This window comes from Pyrus communis, chromosome 1 (assembly GCF_963583255.1).
Source record: "Pyrus communis chromosome 1, drPyrComm1.1, whole genome shotgun sequence".
Taxonomy (NCBI): domain Eukaryota; kingdom Viridiplantae; phylum Streptophyta; class Magnoliopsida; order Rosales; family Rosaceae; genus Pyrus; species Pyrus communis.
Window position 1 is genome coordinate 42,063,600 of NC_084803.1, and position 12,147 is coordinate 42,075,746.

At 35.3% G+C, this 12,147-nt stretch overlaps 1 protein-coding gene across 2 annotated transcripts; it reads left to right on the forward strand.

Moving 5' to 3' along the window:
* The first annotated feature begins 6,381 nt into the window (after window positions 1-6,381).
* LOC137741185 (probable receptor-like protein kinase At1g11050) lies at window positions 6,382-10,102 on the forward strand. Of its 2 annotated transcripts, none has more exons than XM_068480994.1 (2): window positions 6,382-8,623; window positions 9,265-10,102. In XM_068480994.1, exons 1-2 carry the CDS (start codon window positions 6,612-6,614, stop codon window positions 9,278-9,280), a joined length of 2,028 nt encoding a protein of 675 aa, XP_068337095.1. In that variant the 5' UTR covers window positions 6,382-6,611; the 3' UTR covers window positions 9,281-10,102. The 2 variants fall into 2 exon arrangements, 1 of the variants encoding a protein (XP_068337095.1); XR_011069225.1 differs by having other exon boundaries at window positions 6,383-8,730; window positions 9,265-10,101.
* The last annotated feature ends 2,045 nt before the right edge of the window (window positions 10,103-12,147 follow it).

Genomic DNA, 12,147 nt, shown 5'->3' on the forward strand with positions numbered 1-12,147 from the left:
AATGGCAATCATCGCCAAATTTGTCATTGAGTGGACGAATTGTGGAGGACGGGAAACATTGGCATTAGCGGTCACTGACGTTAGTTTTTCTCATGTCCATTGTCAGATAAATGAAGCAACTCACTCACCACTTCATTGATTTTTGTTAAATGAGTTTGAAAAAAAATATTGAATCAAATTCATCTAATGACAGTAAATAATGAGATGAAAAGCAATGCCACCACTTAAAAAGGACAATTTTGGACGGTTATGTTTATTTGTTTTATACACAGTAGTGACAGACTTTGCACGTGCATTTTTAAAACCAAGCAAATATGTAATTTGTCCTTGTGTCCTGCCCAGGGGGATCAAGTGGAATTATAATAATGTGTACGTTTTAAGTTCTGAGTTCTATGTTCTGAGTTGGAGTGCTCAATGGATAGATGCATGAGCCGTTGATGCTCAATATATATTATATATAGGCGTATCGTATCACTACCTGTTTTACAAAATTTGTGACACACGTTTTGTGAGGCTCGCTTCATAATGTATTTTACTGCTTTGAATCGTCTATTTTTTAAAACATCATTTATAAATTATCATTGCAAAAATTAGACAAATTCAAAACCATTAATATATTCATTTGTAGTGGAGAAAATTGACGATTATGGTTCGATAAAGAAACCTTAAACCCTTAATCCAACGATAATATGGTTTCAAATTTGAGTATTTTTGGTAAACATGATCTTTAAAGAAAGACCTAAAAGATAGATGGTTCAGATTGTTGAAATACATTACGAAGTGTACTACAAGAAGGTGCGTCAAAAGTTGTGTAAAAAAAGTGGTGTCATGGATTAATCCCATTTGTGGAGCCAAAAATAATCCCAAAAAATCAGATGATGACGCTTGAACTTCTTTTCAAGAAAGACAAGATTGCCTTCATCAAATGTGTAGGGCTCTCAAATATTCCCTTCCTCAGCTCAGCACCCCTGAAGGTTCAAGTAGTTAACTACGACTAAATCCCGTCTTTCATACATTGCCAATTAAAGATCAACTTTATTCAGTAAGGAATCCCTATCAGAATCAATCATGGATGTTCATCCTCATACCAAGATATTATCTCTTAATTAATATCTTGGGAATATCCTTTCCTCATTCATCAAACCGATGACATATCTTGGCCAATATATGTGTAGGGCAAAACCCTAACCTATGGCCGACCACTCCTATAAATACCTTCATCTCACCATATTTTGGGAAGCTTTTTGCTACAGATACCTAAACACTCACTCTATTCAGCAAGGTTCTAAAAAACTCTAGGTGCTAGTCGGGCAGTGGGCTAGCGCCTAGCGCTTTGGCGGCTAGGTGGGGTTTAGGCGGGTGCCTAGGCGGATTTAGGTAAATTTCTTATATATCTTGAAAATAAGTGCATATTGACACTTATAAAAAATTATACTCGTATGAAATTCATGGATAAGATAATAAAATAATGATAAAATGCAAAAAGAGTATCCAACAAGTCCAAAATTTAAAAACACATTAAGCATATATGCCATATAATCATAGTGAGGAGTATTGTAGGATGACACATGTATAACAAGTTCACAATTTTAAACCACTTAGACTTAGATAGGATTTTTTATTTTATTTTTTAATTTCATTAAAAAAAAAAAAAACCACCTAGCACTGCCTAGCCCTGCCTAGGCGGCCGCCTAAAGCCCATCCGATTTTTCCCACCGATTTGCAAGAAAACACCTCGACTCACCATCGCCCAGCACCTAGGCCGTTTTTTAGAACATTACTATTCAAAGTTACTGACTTAAGCATCAGACCATTTGCCAAATCCCCCTCGTGGGCATGAGGCTTTGGTCTTTGATCAAATATGTTGATTGTTTTGTAAGTACACATTCGTCAAAACTGAAGGCGATGAATTTTTGCTACCACACCGATATATTATATTAGAATGAGGATCCTCTCTGGATCCTCTTTGTGAGGATTCTGGGGATCCTCCAATCACGTTCGTTCATCGTACATCGTGCGGCCAGTTTTTATCTGGTTCTATTTATATTCAATTTTAAATTGGAAAAATTAGGTTCACATCCTTCTTTTTGTTACTCCATTGATTAAAATCCTATTCATTTTCAATTTTTAATCAAGGTCCTTGGGTATTAATAACATCATTAATTATTTGAATAATAAAATATTTTTATTTTTAAATATATTCCTTTAGTGTTAAAAATGTTACAATTAGTATATTTATAATTATGGCTAAATTTTTTATCATATATTTTTATTTTTAGTTTGTACCTATTTTTAATTTGCAAATATTTTTTAATTTGTACCAATTTTCTTTTCATTTTTAATTTGTACCCATATATTAGTTTCTTTTGTGCCCATATTTTTTAAAGTTTTATTTGTGTTTGTACCCATGTGTATACCGTCATGTGACATTGTATATTTAATCAATGATAGAAAAATTACAGATGGTATATTTATGTTTTATGCCTAAACTTTGTATCATATATTTATATTTTTAGTTTGTACCCACTTTTTAATTTGCAACATTTTTTTTTTAAATTTGTTGTATTTTCTTTTTAGTTTATTTTGTACCCATGTATTAATTTCTTTTAGCGCCTATATTTTTTAAAAATTCATTTGTACTCATAATTTTCTAATCTTTTATCTTTACCCTAATTTATTTATAATGTACCCATTCTTCTTTATTAATGTACCACTTTGTTATATGTGAAATGTATCATTTTTTTGTAAAATGTACCAATTTTTTTTAACACTATGGATACATTCTTTTGCCATTTATTATTTCTTATTTTTACATAGTTTTTATCCATTTATTCAATCAAAATGTTTGAATTTTTTTATTGTAACCGTTTCTAATAATAATATAATGAGGGATTTTAAATTTATAGGATTATAAATCTCATAAAATATCAAACAATTAATGTCAAAACTATAAAAATATAAATATTAATAGTAATATAATGAGATGTACAAAGTCAAGGGACTTTGATCAAACTTTGAATACTATTAAGGTTTTAATCAAAGAATGTTAAGGATTAGGAACCGCATCCAAAGTATCCCTAAAAAAATTTATAATAATTTTTAACCACACGATATATGATGAATATATATAATTGGAGGACCTCCGGAATCCTCGAGAACATGAAGAGGATCCTTCATTATATAATAGGGCATTGCTACATGCAGCCGGCAGACCTTTTCTCTTTAAGCGTTCTATCCTATTCTTATCCAAAGCCGGCAAAATTATTTCCCACGCGCTTGTATATCGAGCATCAACATATTCCATTGAATTAAGTATCATTAATTTAAAAGATTATTCTTTTAATACAAACAATTTATAAGATTTAGAATATACAAATCCCCTATTAAAAACATATTTAATTTTTCTTTGCTAAGTGATGTAGACATATTCAGTTCTGACATAAAGTTTTAAGTTCGACTCATTTGAATAATGATGATATATAATATTTAAATAGAATTTGATACTTAGTTACAGATTTTTTATTGTGTGGCTTAGTCAAATCACTTTGTCTTAGTATAGAATATGGTTGTATAGGAAATAACTCGATTTTTTAACTAAATAAGTAATTTTGTTATTAAAATTTGTTTGTTCCTAAACGAATTCTACACAAGTGTCGAAAGCCGATTATGTCATTCAAACTAAGAAAATAGAGGTGTTTTCTTGTCGCACGGTGAAAGACCATGTCCTTCTAAACCTGATAAGTTTGAACACGATAATAACTCATAGAGATATGCATGACATTCTTTAATATGTTAATTTATAAACTGTTATCTCGCCTTTGAAGTCAATTAGTCGTTTGATTTGAGTAGACGTATTTATGGATGTGATTAAGAGCCCTTGGGACCTCGTTGTTTTTAGGGTACCTTTGCAAGCTTGGCAATTGAAGCCATACACATGTTTTGAAATGTGTGTTCAATCATGCTCATCATCCTCACGTGTGTGAGAGGGGTAGATCCGTCCAAGCCGCTTCCTTCAATACACATGTAATTATTTAAAACCACGTTGATTTCTTTTTTTTCTTTTCTTTTTCTAATTAATTCTAATTAGTTGTTTACTTTTAATAAATTTGTTTTTTATTATACAAGTTAGTATTATAAACTAGTCCATTTTTTGGAGAAAAGGGGACGAACACACTATCGTAGCTAATTGGCAACTGTGGACTAATTGATATTATATATTTAAAGGCATATGTAATTAATGTTTTATCCTAGTTTTTATTAGTTTGGTTTTCTTTATTTCGTTGTGAAGATGGTTATAACAAGAAGTTTCCTAGAAAAGGTAGCCAATCTGGCAATGTGTTTTTTTTTTGGGGTAATGATAGAGACTTTTATTAAAATTATATTTTGTAAATAATATAATATGATTGTTGATGATTGAATTTTTTTTTTTTTTTTTAGATAGCGGTTTTATTATAAAATTAAGAATCATTACAAATATCAAGGAGGACATTCGAGATAATATTTAATCCAAGGAAACTTTAACATAAAATAAAATGCCAACTTAGCCAATCTAATTGTCACCGTACTGGTGGATTGAGGGTGAGACATGCCCGAGAATAAGCAAAGAAACACATCCAGGTCTTGAAATCATCCACATCCAAATTCAAGAGAATTGAGATGGCACTCCAAAGCTAGATAAACTCCATTTTTTTATGAAAGCTTCTATGCACAAAGCCTTAATATAATGAACAACGACAACGAACCAACTAATGTCCATTTTTACGAGTAACACCATCAACGAAGATACTGATTCCAACAAAGTGGATCCAGATGATTCGATATCACATAAATACAAAATTAAATACTCATGAAGAAAGACTCACAAATAACCCCACCAAGGAGACACTTATTGGCGAGATACTAAGACAAAAAATTGAGAAGCAATAGTCCATGAGCAGATAAAGGAGAAAGGCTAGAGAAAAAATGGAGAGAGGGACTGCCAATGGCCTTGAGCCGGACCAAAGGGCCGGTGGCTATGGAATTTGTGGATTTAGGGTTTTGCAAGAGGAATGAGGGGGAAGGAAAGATTGAATTATTACCTAAATGCTTGATTAACAAGCTTATTTTTTTATTGGAGACACATCGTATGGTCTACAAATGTAGTCTAAAAATGATCTCCCCAGCATATTTCCTTTTTTTTTTTAATTAATAGTAGATGTGAGTGCTCAAGCGATATTAGTTAGCAACGACTTAACAAGGCATTAATCATTTGTCTAGTCCCCTCGACAATTATTTTCATAATATGAACCAACTATTACTTATGTTATCAATAAAAGATCATCCCCGCAAAATTTCATTGAAACCAGAATATGCTTCGTTATCTAACTGTGACCTGAAGATATATAGACGATCACAATTTTTCCGATTAACCATGAAATATTCACATTGATAGTTAAAACGCTAGATGATTTTTTATTTCAGTGAATTTTGTTAAAAAGATGTATGAATGAAGACCTCAAAGACAAACACTTATGATGATGAGATTTAATTTGTAAAGCAAGCTCAAACGAGAAATTAGCACCATATTGAATTACCAACTTATTAGGGCTTGATCGGAGACTCCATCTAAATTGTAAATAAAAGGTGAGGATCGAGGGACACATGTTTTGACATACATTTTGACACTCATTTTGTAGGGTCCATTTTATACTGTATTTTAACGATCAAAATCATCTATTTTTAGTCTTCCCTCAAGTATCATGTTTATAAAAAAATCACTCAAATTCCAAACCTTATGACCGTTAGACTAAATGATAGTCATTTTAATATTTCTATGCAAAACTGTTTGTCCATTTTCTTCACTCAAATTCCAAATCTTATGACTATTAGACTAAAGGATAGTCATCTCAGTATTATGATCTAGTGATATTCCTCTTCACTTGTAAGTGAAAGGTTTTAGGTTTGAATTTCGTGGATGACAAATTTGATACTAAATTAGGTTGCCCATTTGTGTGGCTTAAGCCGCAATCCTCCTCTTCTTAGTATAAAATATATCATTGTACTTGAAAAAAAAAAAAATATCTTAATAGATTTAGTTTTTTTTTGTAAAGATAACCTATAAATGATCAATCGAAGTATAGACGATTCAGCGGAAGAGATCCTACAGAATAGATGTAAAAATGTGTATAAAAAATGAGTGTCCTCCAATTCTAAATCACAAATTAATAATTAATTAATACAATTACCGGATCTATAAGTCCAACACGTTCCGGTGACGTTCATGCACATCATATTCTAATCTTGTCAACAAAAAGGGCCGTTTAGGCCACGCGCCTTTTGACGGTTCCTGTTACACCAACCATCCCGGCAGCCAGAAGAAAAGAAACAGAGGAGGTTTGACTGACCAATCCTAAAGCTCATCTCTGAAACTCAGAGGAGGAGTGAAATATCAACCCAACTCAGAACTCGAACTCAGCACAGGAAAGTCAGTTCCTTTCTCTCTCTACAACTTCTCTCTCTCTCTCTCTCTCTCTCTCTCTCTCTCTCTCTCTACAACTAGATACAAACACAACCCGCAATCTGAAGTTTAGGAATTTAGAAATTTGGAAATTTAGAACAGACAAAGAGAAGAGATGATGAAACTTGAAGTTGGGTTTTGGTTGTTTGTCTCTCTACTTTCTCTCTCTACCTTATCTCCATCGACAGCAGCTGAAGCACCAGCACCATCTCCTCCCCCAAGAACAAATATAACAACAACAGCAGCATGCCCGGTGGATCTGAGCTATGTCCTAAGAATCCCCTTCAACTCCTCCACCTGCAAAAACTTCCAACCTCCTTCCAAAACCACACAAATGGAGTCGGAGGACCTCACCAAGATCCCCTGCTGCCAAACCCTTTTGTCCCTCTTCGGAATCTCCCTCGCCCAACACCTCAAAGAAACCTCCCTCTTCCAACTCCCCAACCTCCCCACCTCCATTTCCTGCCTCCAAAACTTCCAGTCCAAGCTCTCCTCCCTCTCCCTCTCTCCCAATCTTGTCTCCTACTGCTTCGACCCTCTCCAGTTTGTCATCTCCCCCAACATCTGCGCCAACATTCAGTCCACCAGTGATTGGGTCTCCAAGCTTGGCAAGTCCACCGTCCTCGACTCCGCCTGCCGCCCTGACCTCTCCGATCTCTCCTCCTGCGGGGGCTGTGTCGACGCCGGCTTTGCCATTCAGAAGATGTTGCTTGCCGCCGATGGTAACTCTTCTCACACTGAAGACTGTTGGTACTTTACTATTCTTTATGCTGCTGGTATTGTCAATGAGTTTGGCCCTGAAAGCAATGGTGTTGTGAACTGTATATTTGGGTTGTCTTCCTCCAATGCGCGATCGTCGAAAAAGAGCAGTACTGCCCTTGTTTTCGGCCTCACTGGCGCTGGGGTTGCGGTGTTTGTCATGTCTAGTTTGTTGGGGTTGTACTTTTGGTATGATAGAAGGTGGAGGAACAAAAGGATTATAGGGTCTCGAATGGAATCCGGTTTTGACTTGGATGAACGAGATGCTAGGATTAGAGTGAGACCAAACACCGGTTCAATTTGGTTTAAAATTCAGGACCTTGAGAAGGCTACTAATAACTTTTCGCAGAAGAATTTTATCGGTCGTGGTGGGTTTGGTGTTGTTTACAAGGGTGTGTTGCAGGACGGGACTACGGTTGCTGTTAAGAAAGTTATAGAATCTGATTTTCAAGGGGATGCTGAATTTTGCAATGAGGTTGAGATTATTAGCAATTTGAAGCACCGGAATCTTGTCCCGCTTAGAGGGTGTTGTGTGGTCGAGGGGGAAGACAGTTACGAGGAGAAAGGAAGTCACAGATACCTTGTCTACGATTACATGCCGAATGGGAATCTAGATGACCATCTCTTTATTTCTCAGCCTAGTAGTCAGAGCGGAATTGAAAGGAGACCCTTGACTTGGCCTCAAAGAAAGAGCATAATCTTGGATGTAGCCAAGGGTTTAGCTTATCTTCACTATGGAGTGAAGCCTGCGATATATCACAGAGATATTAAGGCTACAAATATACTACTAGATGCTGATATGAGAGCGAGGGTAGCAGACTTTGGGCTTGTAAAACAGAGCATGGAAGGCCAGTCTCATCTCACTACTAGAGTGGCAGGGACTCATGGATACTTAGCCCCTGAATATGCTCTTTATGGACAGCTGACCGAGAAGAGCGATGTTTATAGCTTTGGAGTGGTTATTTTGGAGATTATGTGTGGGAGAAAAGCACTTGATTTGTCATCTTCGGGTTCCCCTCGTGCTTTTTTGATCACAGATTGGGCTTGGTCATTAGTGAAATCTGGAAAAGCTGAGCAAGCTTTAGACTTCTCGTTGGTGAGAGATGGGGATAATGCGAATTCGAATCCAAAGAGCATAATGGAGAGATATTTGCTGGTCGGCATTTTGTGTGCTCATGTAATGGTGGCTTTACGGCCTACCATTTTGGAAGCTCTGAAAATGCTGGAGGGAGATATTGAGGTGCCACAGATTCCAGATAGGCCGATGCCTCTTGGTCATCCTTCAAATTATGGCAATGGCAACAGTAACACGTTCAGCATCTCACCGGCTTTGAGCGGGCCAAAATTACACAGCGGAGACATGCTCAGGTAATCTAGAAAGATTTGCGATTCTTTAGTTTGTACATTGCCTCGAAGGATGTAAAGAATGAGAAGCATGTTCATGGAAGACCCTCCAGTCCATGAGTTTATTAAAGGTATGTGGTTGAGAATCTTGTAAATATGACATATAAGAACTCATAGACAAATTTAAAGGCTATACTACGCATCCGAGGTTAGGAATTCCGCCGGCTAGTGTAGGATCTTTGTTTTTATAAAGTTGCAACTTCTTGTGATGTTATTATGTTTACCAAACTACATGGTTTGAGGATTGACATTATAAATAGCGCAATTGAAGACGTAGATAACAGTATAAGCAAACAGTATTGTTTGAATTGAACCTGCTACTTCAGAAGAACAGATTGACTCAAGAAGTTGGAGTCGAAATCATCATGAATTCAGAAGTTTTATGTGGCAATGAATCTAATGAGAAATCAAATCTTTGTTGAAGCTGTACTTTCATGTGTTGTCCCGTTCTATCTCATCGCGGTTTCCTTTCTTTTATGTGTTTCGTTCTCTCTCTCTCTCTCTCTCTCTCGTATCCAAGCTGCAATACATATATTTATCTTGTATTTGTTAACTATTTAATTACTCGATTGAAGTAGCATCATTGATATCTATGCCCACAACAGGTTTAGCAGAGAGTGAAGCACTTCATGGGCTCTGACCGTCTGATTCCTTGGGAGATTCTTAAAGCTCGAAAAAAATTTCAGTGTGGCAGTAACACGACCTAGTTTATCAAACGCAACCTAATTTATCAAGTGTAATAATATAAGAGGTTAGAATTTTTTAGTGGGCCGTGTTCTCGGCACACTCGACAATCTCTCTTACCGCTCTGACGTGTTTATCAGTTCAAGAGCGTATGTACATGGTTTTGGTGAAATTTTGATCTATATTTGTATAGTAATAGTAAAGTAAATAGTAAATACCTATCCGCTTGGAACTGTAGGGGCGGGAAATTTTGTTGTTTCGTTTCCTTGCTTGTAATACGTTTTTGTGGGCAACTTGTAACCCAAGTGGTTAATGCTCGGCGACGGGCTTGCCGCTGCCACTCCCATCATATTTCCCTATTTCTGTAAAATGTAACTGGAAAATAGAGAGTGATTCAAAATTTGGAACTTGTTTTAATGAATTGGATTTGGAGTAGGGCGGAGGTTTAATGAATTGCAGGTTCAATGCATGTATTTTATTTATTTATAGCAGAAAATTATCATCAACAAAGTGCCAAATACATGTCTGGTTCAATGCATGTGTTACTAGTGCAGATTAAATTTCTACCTACAATAAATAAATAATAATAATTTTATGGTCAATACGAGATAAATGTTTGTCAATATTTACATTATTTCGTGTAATATTATTAATTGGGTCATCCGAATTACAGTATAAATAAGCGCATGTTGACATTCAGAATTTTGTCAAATATTGTAAATTAAGTTCTTTTGGAAGGGATATAAGATAATACAACGACAATGTAGTCGAAGCTTGTAGTCGTCGCTCTTCTTTTGCTTTCTCATCCTCTTTGCTCAATGCTTCAGTAAAACTTCTCTCTCTTTGTGATTTTTGCACATCGTTTTTATCTCGTTTACTAAAACACTTTCGTTTTTGCGTGTTTTTTGGGGTGTGTGTGTGTGTGTGTGTGTGTGTCTAAATGTAGACATCAGAGCAAGGACTGAGTGAGGGTCCAAGTGGAGAATGTCCTGCTGGGTCAAGTCCGTGCAAAACCAAGGAAGACTGCATCCGACCATGCACCAAGTTTGGCCGTCCTCCAACAACTGTTGTCTGTCTTCCTTATCCAACCGGACAATTGGGCTGTTGTATTTGTGTCAAATAATTATGTAATTATCCCCCAATTAACAACTTGTTTTGATACAAGTTGAAGATTAAATAAACATGCGTCTAGCTACTTCCAAGGTTTAATTTAAATTTTAACTATTCTAATTGTGTTTTGTTTCGTATTAAACATATAAGACGTTGTCTTGTATTCATCTGATACCTAAGACAGTAATGACATCACTTATTTAATTTTTTCATGTCTTTTCAATGTTGCTGTAGAACAATATTAGCCTTTCATCACACTCTAATGTGCACAACTCAATCTTTTAAACCATTTTTATAGAGTTTTTGGAGTAAAATTTTTAATTAGTCCTATGCTATAACCTTAGTTTAGATTTAGTAAACGATTTAAAATTCGGTCAATTTTAGTCCTTGAATTTAACAAAGTGTAGTCAATGGTCCATTGCGTTAACTTTGGTTTAAAATTATGTTGGTTTGACTATGTGATACACATACGGACCCATTGGCGGGCCAAGTATTGTGTTAGTTTCAAGTGAATGGTCATCAAGAATTTTCCGATGACTCTTGAGGTAACGACACAATTCAATTGAGTCGAAGAAGTGTAATTAATTATGCATGTACATATTTGATAACTGCATTACTAGGACAAGAATCAGAGCTACATCAATCGAGTTAGTCTGCCCTTTCATCCATTGGATTGTTAAGGAGAAAAAAAATAGTATTTTTTCAATTCAATAAATAGCTTTTTATCAATTCAATCACGACTGCTCAATTTCTTGAATAAAAATTGGAATAATCAAACTACTTGGTAGTCTATTCTATTGAAGAAAAATTAACGTGACTAACTTGTAACCTTTTTTTTTTTTGGTGTATATGATGTTGAATTGAGGTGTCATTATCCACCTCTATATATTAGCAAACCGGCACGCCCTCACCCTTGCCGTTTGATGACTCAAATTTCACATCATATATTTTACCTTATTCTTAATATATTTTGGTAATTATTTTAGTAGAATTTTGATACTTTATTTTATATTTTCAATATAGGACATTCAACTTACTCTGGAGCAAAACGTGATCAAACAGATAAATTTTGGAGTGATTCAAATTGGAAGAAATTGTGTGTCCCTTGGCGTGTTCGTGTCAACATTTGAGATTTTTCTACCAAATTTTCTGGCGATAGAATAAAAAAGTAGTGCGCGGTTATTTTATGTCCTCTTCTTCTCTGTGCGATATTGAAAGAGGACATTGGTCAAGCGTAGAGACTTTCAAACTTTTATATTCAAGGTGTTTTCGATCTTTTATTGTTTCAATAAAGAACTTTGTGATTTTTATTATGAATATGTGTAATTAATTCCCTTTTTGCTAGGGGTTGAGGCCACGAGTCTTAGTAAGAATATGTAGTTTCTTTTCAAGTTGCTTGTGATAATATGCACGCAGGTTTTTGAAAATCATTGGTTTAAACTATCTAAATGTCTTGATGATTCGCAACCATTTTGATGCAATTTTGATCGAAGGTCAGTCCCTGAAATTGACGAAGGCTTTTTGTGGCTAATATGTGCAAGTTCACTTGGGAAGAATATCACGTCTTAAGGGTTGCATGGTTTTTCAAAAGGTTTCACAAAACTTAATGATTCATGCATTTTTAGATTTGATCTGAATATCACAGACGGATTGCATGTTTGATAGACGCTCTATTTTGGGAGTCCAAGTAGGCA